This window comes from Nymphalis io, chromosome 4 (genome assembly GCF_905147045.1).
Source record: "Nymphalis io chromosome 4, ilAglIoxx1.1, whole genome shotgun sequence".
Taxonomy (NCBI): Eukaryota; Metazoa; Arthropoda; class Insecta; order Lepidoptera; family Nymphalidae; genus Nymphalis; species Nymphalis io.
Window position 1 is genome coordinate 2,452,351 of NC_065891.1, and position 19,553 is coordinate 2,471,903.

A 19,553-nucleotide genomic window follows, 5' to 3' on the forward strand; every position below is an offset into this window, starting at 1 on the left:
CCAAAATGTCAAACTCAGTCATCTTTAGTATAGTAATAATAATTAAGTTTTCCAGTGGTATAAAAACTTATACACACTAGGCAATAATATAATTTATAGTTGCTTTTTACAAATAAATGCAGTAATGGTAGCTTTCATTTTTACAGAAATAATTTAATAATGGAATAAAAATTTCACAAAAATAAACTGGTTCTCAATTATAACGAATAATATTTAATATACACAAGCAAGCGTTTTGAAAGGTTATCAATATTTTATAAGTAATTTTGTTGATGTATATTCTTAACATATTTGTTTAAACCAGTAAAGTCTATTTTTCACAAATGGATATAGGATGTAATTTCTATCTTGGAATAAAATATTATAATCAGAAATAAAAGCCGGCTTATTAACAACTTAAAATGCATATTCCACTGGTATGTATTAAGTGATAAAACTGCAAATTCACTTTAACTTTAAGGCTCTAATCACAGTTAAATAAATTTGTTATGAAAAAATTAATAACACTTGACATTACTTAATTTTTAATAAATATATAATTGAGTATATATATATATATAATTCCAAACTAAACATTTATAATTAGGTAAACATAAAACACCGGCTAATATATGTAAGAATGGCTTAATGTTAGTAGCATACAAATATTTGTACACAGTTGTGACAATAAGAAACATTTGTGAATTGGTGATTCTATATTCTATATTTAATAATAATAAATACTGTTAAACTACATTGTATATTGTTGAATCTATATTTTGTTTGTTGCCTTTGAAACGTGTTGTATATTTTAAAATCCAGTATAAAATAAACTTAAACTGCTTAACACAATTTATTTTAAAAATATACTAAGAATAATTACAAAAACATTGTATATCGTTTCTATTTATATATAATGCGATTCTAGTGTCATGAAAATTATTAAAAATATATATAATAAAATGCGTCAGAATTTTTCGAAAGCAAAGTATATCTGGTTTTTAAATATATACATAATATAATTTTTGATTTAAGTGTTTATAATATAACGATCAGATATTATTTTACAAACTAACTAAGTGCATAATACATATTTTATTTACAATTTATATATAAAACTATTTACAAGATTTAGTTACTTTTTCTATCTAAATTTGAGGCACGAACATTGATATAGCACCAAATCCAAAGATAACATTGAATATTGACACAAGAAATTATTTTCACAATATTGGTGTATTTAATATGCACCAACATTTCTAAATCTATTCAATACTTGAAAATTTTACCTGACTATGGTAAACAAACAATACTAAATAATAATTTTATAATATATATATATATATATATATATATATATATATATATATATATATATATATATTTATATATGTTAAAAACACAAACTTATTCTGCATGCAATTGTTGTACTGATATTATATATACCTATGTATTTACAATAAAAAAACAAACTTCTAAATATTACAAATTAAATCTGATGCTTTGAACAGTTTTAAAATCAACTAAGACATACATTAATGGTGTATTATTATATAAAAAAAAATAACAAAACAACTTGTTTTATTATAAATATTTATCGAATCTGATATAATTATGATTATTTTTTAAGTTAATCTTTAATGTATAAGGCCATATTCTAAGATAAAACATTAATATGAATATGACTGTTGAGTAGATTTACATATTGAAAATGAGTGTATTTGTAATTTTTTGGATGCAGTAACTGTAGAGCAGTTCTGTGAGAACAACCTCTAAAGTTGACTAAAAAACACCATAGAAATGACAAAAAAAATGATATGTTACATATCAATAATAATAATAACATATAAACAGTAACGCCTATTAATGTCCCACTGCTGGGCTAAGGTCTCCTCTACCTATTGAGGAGAAGGTTTGGAGCTTATTCCGCCAAAATGCTCTAACGTGGGTTGGTAGAATACACATGTGGCAGAATTTCAATGAAATTAGACACATGCAGGTGTTCCCACGATGTTTTCCTTCACCGTCAAGCACGAGATGAATTACAAACACAAATTATATTAATAACATACAGGCATTTTATATTTTGATGATTGTAAACATTTCATGACCGAGTTCCTAGAATATATAACACAGTATCTTTATTGATAGTTATTTAGTTTAGCTCTTTTCTGTTCAAATTGTTATAACCATACATAATTTGTACTTTTATATTATAACAAAACATTTTAGTTTATCAATGTGATTCGATATTCATTTTCATATATTTACAATATTCTATTTTATATGTTAATAGGCTTTCAAGTTAGTTAACTTACGAATATATATATAATTATGTGAATTTAATAATTTCGTAAAAAAAAATGTTAGTATTTATTTCACACATAATTTTTTTTCGATGGTAAGTATTGTTATAATAGCTCGCCCATCTCAACTTCGTACGAGTAAAATTAATATAGCTACTCCTATATAAAGTTACGCCCCAATTTCTCTCTTAAATTTGAAATTTCCAAAAATCTTTTCTTAGCGGATACTTACTTTATAAAATAAACATATGTTCCAAATTTCAGAAGTTGTCATTAAACTTGTTTATTAGTAAATTTTTCTATTTTAATAAGTTTCTTAAAATACAAGTAGATGGTTGCAACTTATCTTGCAATTCGATAGTTATACATAGTTTGAAACCCAGGTGTAACAATAAAAACTGTTTTCATGATTATTTTCATTTTAATACCTACAGAAAACATATTTATTTATACAGAATGGGCGTATGTTCAATTCATAGGGCGTATCTTGTAATCGGAGCAATTTCAAATGACATCTGCATACCATCAATCACTTTTATTATCATTTGATAATTGCATCCGCCCCCTGAACTTCCTCAAAACAAGACTTTTGTACAGATGTATTAGAATACACAATATATGGACTTCTAAATATAATTTATTTAACTATTTATTTGACTCGGCGATCGATCTATTGACCTACAAACTCGAACCATCAAAACAAAGTATGTTTTCGAAGAAATTTAGAATGTCACATAAGTTGACTCGATTAGAAGCACCTCTCGACTATATCTTCACATTCTACAACCGGCAACAAATCTTATTATAATGGTCGTTAATAATCAAAGAATATAGTTTTTCTTAGCTACGATATGTGGTTCTGACAAAGTAGAATAGAATCCTATAACCCTAACCCAAGGGTCGAGCCCTGGGTTTTGTAGGAGCCGACAAAGGGATTATTTTGTTAAGCGCATTTATCTATCTAGCAAAACTCGGTGGTAGGGCTTTGTGCAAACCCGTCTGGGTAGGTACCACCCACATATAGGCAAGAGACGTAACAACGTCGTTCCAATGATTAGAGACGCAATAGCGATGCAAGGAATGGTTAATATTTCTTACATCAGGTGGCCCATTTGCCCCTCCGCCTCCCAGTACCATAAAAAAAACCATCGAGCATTGAAGTGTCTCAAGCAGGCGTACGGGTGGCGGTCAGTAGAGCAGCGGCGCGGGGGAGGGCGGCGGCGCGCGCGCGGCGGGCTCGGGCTCCGACTCGTTGGCGTCGGTGGAGGCGGGCGTGGGCGGCGGCGGCCGGTTGCAGGCGCGGTAGTGGCGGTAGGCGCGCCGGCGCCCGCCCGCCGTGGCGGGGCTCGGCGGGGGGTTGGCGGTGGGGCGCGGGTAGCGGCCGCACAGGCTGTCCGATGCCGAGCCCGAGCACGAGCCGGAGCCCGTCGCGCTCAGTCTGCGGGCGGAGACGGAGTTAACACTGTGGCGACACACGTATTGATATGAGTCAACAGATTAAATAGGTTTTATTTTAAAATTACAAGATAATTTCATTATATAATCTTTATTTTACATAAAAGCATTCCTATTGAGTGTCAAAAATCTACCACTAGTTTGGAAAGAAACACCTCAGAAGAACTGGCGAAAGAAAGTCGGTGGGTTTTCTAATAAATAATTTTATTTTAGTGCTTATGATTATAGCATGGCTTGGGGGCGATCGTTTTATTCGCACGGTGTGCAATAAATATGATGTATTTGTACAAAGCAAACCTAAGTAAGCCATTGCTTACTTAGGTTTATTATTATATTTATATAGCACATAATCTTTAAAGTCGTTAATTTTATAAAAACCTTTAGTATAATCGGTTCCAACATGATTTTTGAACTCTACTATTGTAAAATTTTGTAAGTAAGTAGTAAGTTTTTTTGGGATGCTGTTGAAAAGCGTTCGGGAAAAATAGTTTTTTCATATTTTATATCATAGTTTATTTAAATAGATTATATGCCATTTTAGTAGTCACATAATTCCATTGCCGTGGAAATTTTGGGTCTTCTGATTAAAAAAACTGAGACAAGTCATTTTGATAGTCCTCTCTCGATGTTAACCTAACACTAGGTAAAGAATTTTGAAGAGATCAAAACAGGAGAAAGTCTGAGGGTTAAGGCCAGGACTACAAGGTGGATGCATTAACACTTCCCAACCATCTATTCCATCTCAAATATATAAATGTAAAAATATAGTTTTACTTAAAATACGTATAAGAATATGCGAAATTTGAATTGAATTTTCAATAAATATTTAATTGGATTATGGATTTACTTAACAATTTCTGTCAATTTTAAAACGATATTTCATATCATCAATAATTCATATCAAACTGTGTAAAAAAGTATCTTGAAAAGAGATTGGACAGGTTTATTTTTTTCTTTAATATGAAATATCTCGTAGCGGTACTCACTCGTCGGACGTGCGGTCGGAGCGCGCGCGCGGCGGCGCGGGCTTGACGAGCGCGAAGGCGCGCGGCGGCGGCGGGCGGCGGCGCGCGCGGCGCACGCGGCGCAGCGCCGCCCACGCGCCCGCCAGCGCCGCGCCCGCCGCCGCCGCCGCGCCGCACGCCAGCAGCGCGTGCGAGCCGCCGCCGCGCCCCGCCTGCTCCTTGTGCACGTAGCCGCACGCCGCGCCCGCCTCGTCCGCGCCGTCCTCGCAGTGCGCGCGCCCGTCGCACAGCAGGCGCGGCGCCAGGCACAGGCGCTCGTCGCATCTAAATGAGAATATCTCAAAATTAAAACTAAGCGACGACCTGCGGGGGGCGGAGGGCGTAAATGGTTTGAACGTGGTCGACAGACTCGTTCGTTGCTCTTCTCTTCTTTTGTACCTGAACGCGTCGGGGAGCGGTTTATGCGCGCAGTAGGCGCCGGTGGCACAGGCCCCGAGGGCGGCGGCGCACGAGCCGTCCGCGCAGCGCAGCCCGGCGCAGGCGTCGCAGCGAGCCTCGTCCGACCCGTCGGGGCAGTCGCGTTGTCCGTCACATCTGTCACATCCACAAACATTCAGTTCAACGGAACGGTTACAAGTAGTGAGTTAGAATAGCTAAATAAGAGTATAGGCTCACTTCCACTCGAGCGGGATGCAGTGCGCGTCGGGCGTGTCGCACAGGAAGTGGTCGGGCGCACAGGCGCGGCGCGCGGCGCAGTTCAGCCCGCAGCCGCACGCGCCGCCCGCGCCGCACGAGCCCGGCGCGCCGCCGCACGCGCGCCCCCCGAAGCACGGGTGCTCGCGCGCCACCTGCGGCCGAGGCGGGTCAGCGGGGGGTCACACGGATGGACTGCGGCCGAGAGACCCGTCGGTCTCTCTTGTCCACGTGCGTCTCGTCGAAGTACGTCCACTCACCCTGTGCACGGGCACGGCGGCCACGAGGCGCGCGAGGTGTGGCAGCGGCGCGGCCGGCGCGTCTCGCCGGTGGAGCGGTAGCCGCATGGGCGCGCGCTCGCTCCCGCAGAGGTAGAGCGAGCCGCCGTACGCTGCCAGCGCGCCCACCCAGCCGCCCTGCCACACCACTCGTTTGCTGTCGACAAAAGAAACGTATTAGACGAACGTGCCGACGAGAGCAACAACCCTACGGCGAAGGGATCCGGGCTCACCTGCCGATGGAGTCGAGGTCGATGGCGTGTATCTGTCGCGCCACGGCCCAGTACACGGTGGCGGAGGCCTGGTCCACGGCCAGCGCGGTAACGTTGGCCACGCGCGCAAGCTCGCTGCGGGCGGTGCCGTCCACGTTGGCGCGCATGATGGCGCCCGAGCCCGCGTCACTCCAGATCAGCACCCTGGGTCGCAATCGGAACGCTTATACGCGGTGTCGGAGTGTGTTCGGGATAAATAAACGTGATTTTAAAAGTATACATTCAAGTTAAATATGAGGATTTCGACGTTGATGGAGACGATATATCGAATGATCATGCATATCGGTCTCGTCACGAAGACGATGATGATTAGACCTTACCCTACCTCTGGTTCTATTAATAAATAGACATAGAAATTAAGCGCGAGCTCAAACTAATGTCTACTAACCTCTTAGTCTGATGGAATGCCAAGTGTCGTGGCATCATTTTCTCGCCCCTTAATATGACGCCGACTGACGAGTTGTTGTCGATAGAGGTTGCATTGATCGAGTCCGTGTCCAGGCACGTCCAGTACAGGGCTCGCCCCAGCACGTCTAGGACCATGTGAAACGGTCTAGACAGACCTGTGACGACTGTCGTGGAGTCTGTGATGGCGGATGTGGTCGAATACGAGATTGGTACTCGTCGGATTGAATGCGATTCGTCGTCCATCCAATACAGATATCTATTGAGAAATTAAACATACAAAGATAAATGTCAAAAAATTCGTAAATAGTTATCTCGTCTAGGAGATCTTTGGCTCGAGGACAGTATATACAGTATGTCGAGGACAGTATAGTATATACAGTTACAGACATAATGTTTACAATATATAATATAACACATAAATATAAATAATATTCATAATAATAACAATTAAAATATATATTTTTTTAATTTATAACTTTGGCCTTAGCCATTTTATAAAATATTTGGGACTTTTTCGTATAGATTTTTTTTTTATTGTACGACATTAATCTATGGGTTGAAGTGTCATCTTAGGTTGTTCATTAGTCAGTCTGATTTCTTAATATTAAGTATAACTTTATAAAAAAGATATTGACGGAAATTAATTTATTTTATTATTTGTTATATTTTACCTATCGACAGGGTCATACTCTATGGCACGCACACTTTTAAGACTGGTTAATGGTATGAACGCGTCGTTGCACTCTCCGTTCGCGACTACAATCCGACCTACGGCGTTTTTTTGTGCAAACAACAAAAACTCTTCAGGTTCTGAAAATAAAACAATTAAAATTTTAAAACACATAACGAATAATATTTTACATTAAAGAGTAAATCGCGTTTAAGTGTACTAACCAATTAAGGATATATATATTGAACTATTGATTGATTGAACTAATGAATTAATTGAATGAATGAAATAATTAAACAATTATTTCATTCATGGCCAGAAACCATCTGGTTTACTCAAGGTCAAACTTAAAAAAGCCACTTTGTTTCATTGTTCTGATGATGTGAATTTCTATAATACTTCAATGAATGCATTTGTTGATCCATATCGACATCGACGTACATAAAGAATCGTAGAACACTATAATAAATATCATAAGTATTCGAATATCAAATTAGCCAAGTAGTATCAATATGGTTCATATTGTAAAATGAGCCGAACCCGAACAAGTGAGGTTGTCGCGGTTGAGGCGGTAGTGCGTGGGGCAGGCGCAGCGGTAGTCGTTGTTGGGCAGCGGCAGGCACAGGTGGGTGCAGCCCCCGTTGTCCACTCCGCACTGGTTGGGCAGCGAGTCGCGGCCGCGGTGGTACACCTTCAGGTCCGATATGTAGTCCAGTCGTGTATGAATCGTCTTCCTGTTCGTGCCGTTCGATTTTTGCGCGACCTCTATTAATCCTGAAACATAGTTTTATTTTGAGAGACCACCTCAAACTTGTACGTTTGGTATAGTAGAATATAGCCAGCCCTTTTTAAAGCTAACCCTGGGTGTTTATGTGCGGGGTTTTACCCACCAAAGACCTCTAGGGGATTTTTTGTATTATAGGTATATAGCGTTACCATTGTTAACTCATATCCTTAATATCCCATAAGTTGGCAGAGGAATATTTTTCTGTGATGCAATTTACGGATAGCGTCCACACCAAAATAAAAAGGAAACGTACTCTTATCGACTCAATATAAAGTTTGCCACTGTTCGGACCGCCCTTTGGAATTTTACGCAAGACCACTTCACCATCACTCTGAAAGTGGTCTTATTAATTATAAAATCTAAACAATTCTTCCGCCCGTGTCCAGTTTCAAACGGAGAGCGTACTGACCCGTGTTCCAGTCCCCCCAGAAGAGGCGGTCGCCGTACAGCGCCAGCGCGTAGGGCATGGGGATGTCGGCGGCCAGCAGGCGGCGCGCGCTGCCGTCGAGGGCGGCGCGCTCGAGCGCGGGCGGGTCGAGCGCGGCCCAGTACAGCGCGCGCGCCTCCGCGTCCAGCGCCAGCGCGTGCGCGCGCCCCGCCGCCTCCAGCAGCACGCCGCCCGACGAGCCGTCCATGGCCGCGCGCTTGATGCTCCGCGAGCCCAGCTCCGACCAGTACATGAAGCTGCGCACGGGGCACCGTGAGAGGGGATCGGGGGATTAATGCGTACGTGGGGCCGTACCCGTCCCGCGGCCGGGCTGGGGCTGGGCGAGTGTTTATGTTCACGCGGCTATAATTTATTTGATCATTTTAACATAATCACTTTCACATTATATGTACTCGGTGGCGAATCTAGGCAGCGCGATTCAGAAAAGTGCCGAATTCGATTAACGCCATCATAAATGCTTTTACAGAGAGAAATAATTTGAAATTGTAAATCAGAATATTAGGACTTACCCCTTGCGAGGGTCGAGCACGATGCTTTTAGGTTTTTTGAGACCTTGCCAGATGAGAGTCCGCCTGCTCGATCCGTCTAACCTCGCCACTTCGATCCGCTGAGTTGCTGTATCGGTCCAATAAATGTTCTGACCGGACCAATCAATTGCTAAGCCTAATTAGAGAATATATATATGAGATTAACCCAAACGTTTTCATATATGATATATATAATAAAATATATTGAAAAAAAAAATGCTAATTCCTTTATTGTGCCTAATTTTTTAAGTTTTTAAAATGATCATTGTATTTTAAATATTTTGATTGTGATTTCATCCCACATTATTTGGGATCCCCAAATAGGGTTGTAGCAACACCCATCATGACTGAGTGAATGTAACGAGACAAAATTATATGTGTAGTATGATATATTAAATTTTGTAATCAGAAGCTTTTTTTTACATACTCTTTTCAGTGATCATGGGTAGATTATAATTTATTCGAATGATGGAGTAGAGACAAATAAACAACTTTGAACTTGAAATGACATGATATCATTGGTCGGGGTCATGAATAATGTATGGTTTATATAATGGACGTGAAAATTGTTATTGGAACTTTGGAAGAAGAAAGAAAATATATATATATATATATAGAAAGAATATTATATATATATGTTATATATAATAAAATATTATTTATATATATATATATATACTATCCCTATATAGTTTGATTGATAGTTTGATTTTCTTACCTTCCACTAGACCCGTCCATTCAAGTATTTTCTCTGTATCCGAACCATTTACAGAGCATCGATTTATTGTTTTGGTTTTGCTGTCGGACCAATATATCTTTGAGCCTGATACGTGAACAGCTAAGGCACTAGAAATATAAATGTAATTTTTATCAAATAAATATCACATAAATATTTTTTGCAAATTAGTCAATAAACAAAAGTTTATAAATATCCCATTGCTGGACTAAGATCTCTGCGGAGGAGAAGTTTAGAGCTTATTCCACCACACTGCTTCAATACCGGTGGGTGGATTTCTCATGGCCGATCTTTATCTGTCACATGCAGTTTCCTCGCTGCTGATGAGTACGAGATGAATTATAAACACATATTAGGCACATGAAAATTCAGTGGTGCTTGCCTGGGTTTTAAGCCACAAATTTCATTTAAGATTCAGTAATTCTAACTACTGACTCATTTCGGCTCTTAAACCGAGCTAATTGGCCAATACGATTGATCGAGCAATCGTGGCCCATGTGAGCTTCTGCAATTAACATTTATATATTCCTCTTAAACAATTTTAAGCAAAATTCTGCAGCACAATATGTATATTTACTTAGAACAACTCATGCCAGGATCAGGCACGTGTGATCTTGGCACCAGGGCGGTGTCTCAAGATTCGCTTTTCAATAGTACACTATCATAACGAACTCACCTGACTTCTTTTAATTCTCGTATCGGAAGCACAGCGTCGTTGTTCTCATTTTCTATACTGATCAGACCGATTACGTTTTTTCTGCTGTATATGAGAAATGCTTCTGGCTCGATGCATGTTTTTCGATCGCTAGCGAGCTCCAAACCTTTGGATTTTAATTTTAATAAAGTACAATATAGGAAAGAAATATATAATATTAGTAGGGATTGTAGTATGTTTTATAAATATCTGTGGTCACAGTGGTTAATCTAAGCGAGTCATTTACACTCTCTATTGTTGCTACATCTACATACTAAGCACGAGAGTGTAATACTGGCAATTTTCTCTATTCAGGCATTTAGTCGGCGGCGCTTGAAAAAATAAATCAATAACCAAGGCTGTGAGACTTAAGCTTTATAAGATATCAACTATATTAACAGGAAAAATATTTTAAACAGGACAATGTTGTCCACCATACTTATGGTATGTATGAAAAATATCTATTGTTATTCTAATCCAATCATCCATAACTAAAAACAAGTATCGACGCGAGCATGCTGACGCCACCGCTACCGGGCGGGCCACGCGTATTTTAGTCGAAAAAGGTCGTATCTTATTTTGATTGCGCGCAGATTATACAGTTGTTGGAAATCCACAATAAAAAAAGGTACCTTAAGTACGGTAACTTACCAAGTGGACAGCTACAAACATAGTCATTAGGTCTGTTAAAGCAGAGATACGAGCATCCTCCATTATTGTCTACACACGGATTATGTCCGAGTGGTTCTCCCAAACGAAACGCCTTGACACCCATCATATTAGCCATTTGTTCCACAACAGGTTGTCTTTCTAAACCTGAAAATTGAAAGGTTTTTTGATGTAGTTAAGTAATTAATTTTGTAAACTCAAGTACAAGACTGTAATATATACATTGATATTATATTATTACATCTTTAAGCAATAATGATAAAAAAAAATCTTGAAGTTTTCCAAAATGTCAATCCCCTTTTTAACTTTTATTGAGTTATCGCCAATCTATATATATCATTTTTCATCATTATTTATTTATCATTACATTTTGCAATGGAAAATAAAAAAAGCATAATTTGTCGGTATTAATCTTGTAATAAACCACAAACATTTAAAAAAAATTACTGGTGGTAGGGCTTTGTGCAAGCCCGTCTGGGTAGGTACCACCCACTCATCAGATATTCTATCGCAAAACAGCAGTACTTGTTATTGTTATGTTCCGGTTTGAAGGGTGAGTGAGCCAGTGTAATTACAGACACAAGGGACATAACATCTTAGTTCCCAAGGTTGGTGGCGCATTGGCGATGTAAGCGATAGTTAACATTTCTTACAATGCCAATGTCTATGGGCGTTGGTGACCACTTACCATCAGGTGGCCCATATGCTCATCCGCCAACCTATACTATAAAAAAAACAACATACCTGTATCTTTGTTTATCATATCTAACGTCCTTCTTTGCATGTCTGTCCAATATAGATGTTCGCCGAGTAGCGTCAACCCAAAAATGTGTAAAATATCACTATAACTACATAGTAATTCCCGCCGGTTCGATCCGTCCATATTGCATACCTGAAAATTATATTAATTATTTAAAAGATAATAAAAGAATATTTACTATTTATATTTTTTAAAATCATGACATTCGGTTTAAATGACATCATTTAAACTTTAAATTAATTTAAACAAGAAAAAAATTATCTTAATTTCACACTTCTGGTGACCCAAGAGCTGGCGCTTATTTAGCCCAAAGGCTAACGGTGCAGAGGCAATAGTGTCAGCGTCTTGGGTACAATGCCACAGGAAAAACTTTTAGACGGCGTGTTTTTGCTTTAAATTTGTAATGTGTATTCTTCTTTTTATTTGAATTTTGTATTTTATAAAAATGTCTGAACAAGTTTTATGTATATAATAAACTTCTCATTATGATCTTAGTTTTACTTTTATATTTGTTTAATGATTGTTACAAAGCTACTGATTTTAAAGTCAGTATAGACCATTTCTATATTAAATAAAGATTTTGACTTTAAAGTCACTAGTTTTATAATAATTATAATCCAGAAAGAAGAAATCATTGATTTTTATTGACATACATTTATTATAACTTCAGAAAAATTCAGGAAGAAATACCTCATATTTCATGAGAACCGGCAAAATTAATTTATTAAAAATATATATTTCTTCTCAATAATTTGGTTTACATTTTTATGGTAATAACATAATGCAAAAATTTTGAACAGTGATATTGAATAGATTACCTCTATTTTGTGGGTTCTTCCATCACCCCAATATAATTTATTGTTCACAGTATCTAAAGCAATTCCATTAGGCCAGGTGAGTTTCTCCGAGATCAGCAAAATTCTGTTAGTTCCATCCAAGTTGGCTCGTTCGATCTTGGGCTTCTTCTCGTTCCAATCGGACCAGAACATCCAGCCGGCAGTCGGGTGCAGTGCAATGGCACGCGGGTTGTATAGCTCGTCGTGGATTATGACCTGATGACAGTGACCTTAGCGGTTAGTGTGAGTTATTGTTTACACTAATTCGTGAAGAATCGACTCTCTGTAAACTTTTGATAAGAATTATTTTATTAATCTGTATTGTAAACAAATGAAGTTTATATAATACGTCTAAATGTACATTCTCTGAATATTTTACTTATTATATTGGTGTTGGCACAATGTTACTTTTCCTGCCGGGGTCGAGCCGTTACCTTGGTGGCGCTGCCGTCGAGGCGCGCGACGCTGATGGTGTCGGCGACGGGGTCGGTCCAGTACAGGTTGCGCGCCAGCACGTCGATGGCGATGCTCTCGGGCACGCCGCCGCTGTGCACCACCACGCTCTGCTCGCTGCCGTCCAGGCGCGCGCGCGATATTGTCTTGGACTGCACGCGTATAATAGAGAAGCATTAAGCTTATTCCTTATTGATAAACTACAACTATATCTGGCCTAACTACCAATATATCTTGGCCTGGGTGGGATCGGTGAAAGAAACAGCAAGTTTTGTCTAAATTTGAAATTGATTCCAATTTGCAATACGATAAAGAAATGGAATCAATGTAATATAATGCTATTAAGCTCGCAACCTACAGGCATACACTCAGAATTCAACCTGAGGAAGATACACATATTCCTCTCAAAGTTTTCCTACACCACTGAATATGACACCAATTATACACAATAATAAAGAACATGAAGGTGATCTTTGTATGAATACGAGTTGATCAATTTTGCTCGAGATTAATCTATCCATTGGTCCATTTAAGCTTAAAAAAGTGTCTTAAAATATCTAAATCAATTAAGCAGCTTACCAAACTATCTGCCCAGTATATATATTCAGTTTTGGGATCAAAGTCAATAGTGAGAGCTCTCTTCAAATCCTTCAGAGGTAATGTAAAGGGTGTGAAGTCTGGTGTGTCAAGCGATATCCTTGAAATGACAGATCTTTGAGCTACTAGCAGAAATGACTGTGGGCCATCATAACAGGTTGTATTACTACCCTCCTTTAGCTTTACGCCGGTTGGACAAGCACACACATATCCTAAAAGACAAAAACAATATTATAATCTATTTCTAAAATTAAAATCTTTTACTAAAACAAATCAGATGTCGTATTTCAAAAATCTGTAATGTATATTTACATTAATCAAAAGGCCAGACAAGATTCCCATTTATTTAAAATAAAATCAAAGGCCAGATAATTTGAGCAAATGATAATTATCTGTAAATATGGCTAAATATGAGAGATTTGTTACTCAATATAATGTGTGCTGGAAGAAATCTCTTCTAGTGATAACCATGCTGTTTATACTTTTTCCCTTTTAACTTTAACTTATTGACGAGCCAGTTGGCGTGGTAGATAGATATCTGTCTTTCACACTGAAGGTTATGGGTTCGATTCCCACCCAGGGCAGACATTTGTGTGCATGAACATGTCTGTTTATCCTGAGTCTAGGTGTAATTATCTATATAAGTATGTATTTACAAAAGAAAAGTAGTATATGTAGTATATCAGTGGTCTGGTTTACATAGTACAAGCTCTGCTTAATTTGGGATCAGATGGCCGTGTGTGAATAATGTCCTAGGATATTATTATTATTTCTGGTACTTCTAATAAAGTGTTGAATTATATATATTATTTAGTAATTTATGTTTCAAGAATTCAGTAGCTAATTTGATTACATTAATATTTCTAGGTATTTATTTTGTTTCGATTTGGCTTACCAGGTGGATTGGGTGCTAAAAGGCACAAATGTGAACAATCCTCATTGGTTTTACAAGGATAATCTCCGGTGGGCATCAGTTGCCTGCTGTTGTCAAATACCTTAATATCAACTGGGACTGAATCTGACTTGATTAGTTCCTTAATAGCACCATTTGTTGTAACATCCATTGTGTATATATCCCTGAAAACATAATTGAATATGAAAATTTTAGCCAAAAATGTAGTGCTGTGTAATATGTCAAATAATTGTTAAGTAAAATATTTTTTATTTTGTTTATAACTATACCAAAAATAAGCCCAACTTACAAAGTTTTCCAATCAATCCAAAATAACCTATCATTAAAAAATGTTAAAGCATATGGATATTTCAAACCCTCCCTAACAACTTTTTTTCTATTATTGCCATTGAAGTCCATAACATCAAAAAACTGTAACTTGGAATCGACCCAGTATATGAGATTGTTATTATAGTCGACCGTTATTCCATTCGGCCAGAAAATATCATCTTTTACAATAACTTTGCGCGTTGCCGAGTCCCCATTCATACCGGCTCTTTCGATTTTTGGGATTTCACCACAATCAGTCCAAAACATCAATCTGTAATTCAAAATGATATGACTTGAAAATAATCATAGAAGTTCTTTTATATTATATATTTTAAATCATATGAACACTATTTACCCTTCCTTAGGTACTACTACAATGGCTCTAGCAAGGTCAACATCAGTCCAGAACAAAACTTTTCTATACTTTTGATCTATACTTATCACTTCTATTCTATTAGTTTCACCATCTGTCCAATATATTTTCTCTGTGTACCAGTCGATTGCTATGCCCGTTGGAGTGATTAAGCCTTTTGATACTAGCTTTATCTGTAAAAGTTATTTATGTATATACCAAAAATAACAAGCCTCGAAAATATTTCTCATTATTTATTACCAAATTAAAATAAAATAAGGAAACAAATTTTAAAATACACTTTAATTTAAAAACATTAACTATATTATACATTGTTTCAACTTTTAATAGAACATTGACATTCATTTCGTATACAAACTATAATATACTCACTTTTTCTCCAGTATGCGTGTTGTTGTATTCCATACATTGTATCAATTCCGCGGTCTGATCAGACCAGCATACTAAATTCTTCCTGTATAAAAAATCGACAGCAGAGCCTTGTTCTAAGCCTTTAATTATTGCATTAATTTTACCTAATTTTGAAGTATTCGTTACTCGAATATCAGAAGCTGTCGTATATAATAACACTGGATTACTTACGCTCGAGTAATAACCTGGTAAATAAACAAATAAAGTTAGTGACTTATTTCGTCAACCATCATGAATGAAATTGTAATTATAAGTATAAAATCTTACCTTTTAATTGTAAAAACATTAATAAACAAAATACATTCATAACATTTTGTATTATTTTGTCAGCTTGAACTATTCTTCGGCGCTTCGTCATAATGAAAACAAAATACGTCCGATTTTATAACACTTCATGAGTTATTGATAATATTGCACTATAATTTTAAGGCACTGTTAGGAATTTAGCACATCGTAAATTAGTTGATATCTTTTTGCTATTATAATAACTGATATTCTAAGAACTAACGAGTTTGGAATCTACTTTAAGATCAACAAAGTAGTTAGTAATAGATAATAAATATGCATTTGTTGAAATGACGCTACAGAGTAAAAATAAATCAAAACAAGTTTTCTATTTATTATGTCAAAATAAAATATAATAAATAAATAAAATTTAAATCTTTCATTTTGTATCAGAGGTAATTATGGCATATCATATATTTATTTAATATAGTGAAAGTCGAAAAAACCATTAAATTATTTCTACTGTTACCAAAGCGCCATCTATGTCACTAACCTACGAAGTTTATGGTAATATATTGACGAGCCGGTTGGCGTGGTTGGTAGTATACTTGCCTTTCACGCCGATGGTTGTGGGTTCGATTCCCACCCAGGACAGACATTTGTGTGCATGAACATGTCTGTTTGTCCTGAGTCTGGGTATAATTATCTATATAAGTATGTATTTACAATAGAAAAGTAGTATATGTAGTATATCAGTTGTCTGGTTTCCATAGCACAAGCTTTGTACAAGCTTAATTTGGGATCAGATGGCCGTGTGTGATAAAAAAAAAAAAAATAAAAAAAAAAAAAATATATATATATTGTACATTTGGTACTTTTTTCTTATGTTTTTATTATGAAATGAATATCAAAGCTGTGCATAGTTGACAATAATAATATTATATTTGTATGTATAAAGTAATTTATAGTATATTTGTATGTATGCAACATCCGAGAATGGACGGGAATTGCGAGTGCTGCCGAACTCTTTCGCCTCGCGAAGAACCAGAAGGAGTATTCAAAGCTGACTGCCAACTTTCGCTAGTCGGAGTGGCACTCGAAGAAAGAAAGATGTATAAAGTGTCTTCAGGACAGATAAAATATTGACGCTGTAATAAAATTTTGTAACAATTAACAACACGTGAAGCAAAACCAACAACAACAAGCTGTTTGATATTGCGAGTTGACTTTTGAGAAAACCATCGAAGAATATTATTAATAATAGACGTTTATCTTTAAAACTGATTTATATCAGTATACTTTTAAAAGGATATATCATCCCTTATCATCTTATCTGTACAATATTTATAAATGTTATGTAGGTATATATTATTAAGATAAACACCGATATTAAGTAATTGAAATGGCTTGACTGCATATCATATTGAGTTGTTGGGATGTCTGTATAACGCTGCCAAAGTTACTGTTCAAATCTAAAGTTAAAAAGATGGTAGAGATTCAAGAGCGCAGAGAAGTGAGACAAGGGTATGTCGTCTTCAAGACGAGATTTCGTACCGTTGATTATTTTTTCCTTTATACAAATAATTTGATGAAAACTTTACGTAGGTACATTCCAAGAAAACTGACACCAAGACCTTTTCTGCAGATTAAACAGTCCTTGCTTTCTTCTTTTGATCTATAGTTATAAATGTCCCTTTGTCTTAAATGTGTAGTAATGAAGATTGAAACTAAGCTTAAGCTTAGGAAACTTTGCCATATGTCCGTTCAAAACATCCTAACGATGCTTCTTTTGACCTATGTGAGTAATTGCGGCGCTCATCTTATGCACAGTTTTGTCAAATTTTCAGTTCATATTCGACATATTTTTGCAAAGTTACCTATATGCTATCTCGTGCAATTTTAGTCGAGTGAAAACTTGTATAATTTAGTAAGCTTATTTCACTATTCCTGGCATAGTTACTTCGGTCGCTTGAAAACTGAGACTGCGAGTTGGTTTTAGCGGATCACAGGTAACACCTAATGCGTATATATATATATGAATACTCCTTCATTTTATTTTCAAATCTTTAAACAAATGTTTTTATATATTTTTTTAAAAATACAGATCCATGCGTCTTTTGAAATTTAGCCTGAATGAATGGCTTTAAATAGTAAAACAGCTTTGTGCGGTCACTGGTGGTCTAAATTCAAAATAGTAGCCAATTACAGTATTTACCTGATGCTATCGTTCTGTTGGCAAAAAAACTCGTCTAAGCATTAAAATGGATGGATGTATATATGACCAAAAGTTTTTGTATGGATATATATACATATGTACTGTTTTAAGCACCTCGTTGACCTAGTGGCAAGCTTAAGAGGCTCGAGGTCCTGGATTCAAATTCATAGGCTTAAGTTTTCTGAACAAGAAGTTCTCAATAGCACTCTGGAACTTGATAGTGTTACGCTGTATCTTGGATAGATTTATATAAAATTAATATCGGTAATTAATAATGGAATTCGAGATAACAAACTATAAGTTTTGTTAATATAATAAATATAGATTGTGTAGCAGTATTATATATTTCGACGCAGTATATTCCTAGAATAAAAGATAAAACGGAGACAGGCACATTTTGATATCTCCCTGTGGTATTATAAAATTTATTTTATTGTTTTCTCAAGTATTGCTTTGAAAGTCCAATTCAGACATCATATATAATTATCATATATAAATTGGTTATTTTGAATTTAGGATACCAGTGACCGCACAAAGTTGTTTTACTATTTAAAGCCATTCATTCAGACTAAAATATATAAAAACATTTCTTTAAAATATTGGAAATAAAATAAGGGAGTATGTATGTAACTAACGATATTAAAAAGTAAAATTTAAAAGTAATATAATTGTCAATGCGGGTTTTATTTTCGAGCAAACGAGTAGGTTAAAAGGCAGGGTCTACTGATGCTAAGTAATTACTGCCGCCCATGGGCATTTGTAGAACCAGGGGAATTGTCAATGTCATTAGCCCCATATTGTAGTTTAAGTTGATTCCATACTTTTCAGGTACGGTATATACTCGTAAGATGTAGAATAATGACAAGTGTTAAGTTGCCTATAACACACTACTAACACATCATACTTAGGGGTCTAAGTATGATGTGTTTATGGCAATATTCAGATGGAAATTTATAAAGGGACAACAATACTAGTTACCTCAATGTCCTTTAATTTTAAGATATTTTGATATGCATTCACAGAATTTAACGAAATTGTATGGTCTGCATAAAAACAGATATTACCAATTAAGTTTAATGTACTACACATAATCGCGTAAAACTAAGTTTTATTTTTGTAAATTCAGTACCAGACATTAATATTTTTTTTATATGTACACATTTCATATGTATTTATAATATATAGCCGGGCTGGTAAATGGGCCAATTGATGGTGATTGGAAATCTTCGTCCATAGATATTGTCCCTGTAATAAATATTAAATATTTCTTAGGAACTAACGATTAGATTTCATGTCCCTTGAGCCTGAGACATTTTGAAAATAATGTCATTGAATTAAACTTATATATATATATATATATATATATATATGTATGAATTTTATAAACAGTAAGGTCTCATGCAAGTGAATTACAATTCTGATTTACACGTGCTGCCAGTAGACATCGCTTAAAATGCTCGTAAAAACTGTAGATTACAAAAACTGACATTTGCATGTAGCTCGCATCTGCTGTAAATTTTATAACAACGCACCGGTGTTTCGGGTTAATAGTGACCGCAGTGTTCAGATAATAT

At 36.4% G+C, this 19,553-nt stretch overlaps 1 protein-coding gene across 1 annotated transcript; it reads right to left on the minus strand.

Annotated features, from left to right (window-relative positions):
• Positions 1-1,471: 1,471 nt before the first annotated feature.
• Positions 1,472-16,068, minus strand: LOC126781646 (low-density lipoprotein receptor-related protein 6). The gene is made up of 23 exons (XM_050506589.1): positions 15,807-16,068; positions 15,501-15,724; positions 15,111-15,301; positions 14,736-15,026; positions 14,429-14,610; positions 13,516-13,745; positions 12,918-13,088; positions 12,466-12,699; positions 11,632-11,779; positions 10,870-11,034; positions 10,201-10,345; positions 9,507-9,634; positions 8,771-8,924; positions 8,223-8,497; positions 7,567-7,800; positions 7,028-7,166; positions 6,337-6,612; positions 5,910-6,092; positions 5,659-5,833; positions 5,381-5,553; positions 5,144-5,299; positions 4,727-5,029; positions 1,472-3,723 (listed from the first exon to the last, which is right to left on the minus strand). The coding sequence occupies exons 1-23, from the start codon at positions 15,895-15,897 to the stop codon at positions 3,474-3,476; spliced, it is 4,518 nt and encodes a 1,505-aa protein (XP_050362546.1). The 5' UTR covers positions 15,898-16,068; the 3' UTR covers positions 1,472-3,473.
• Between the last annotated feature and the right edge of the window lie 3,485 nt (positions 16,069-19,553).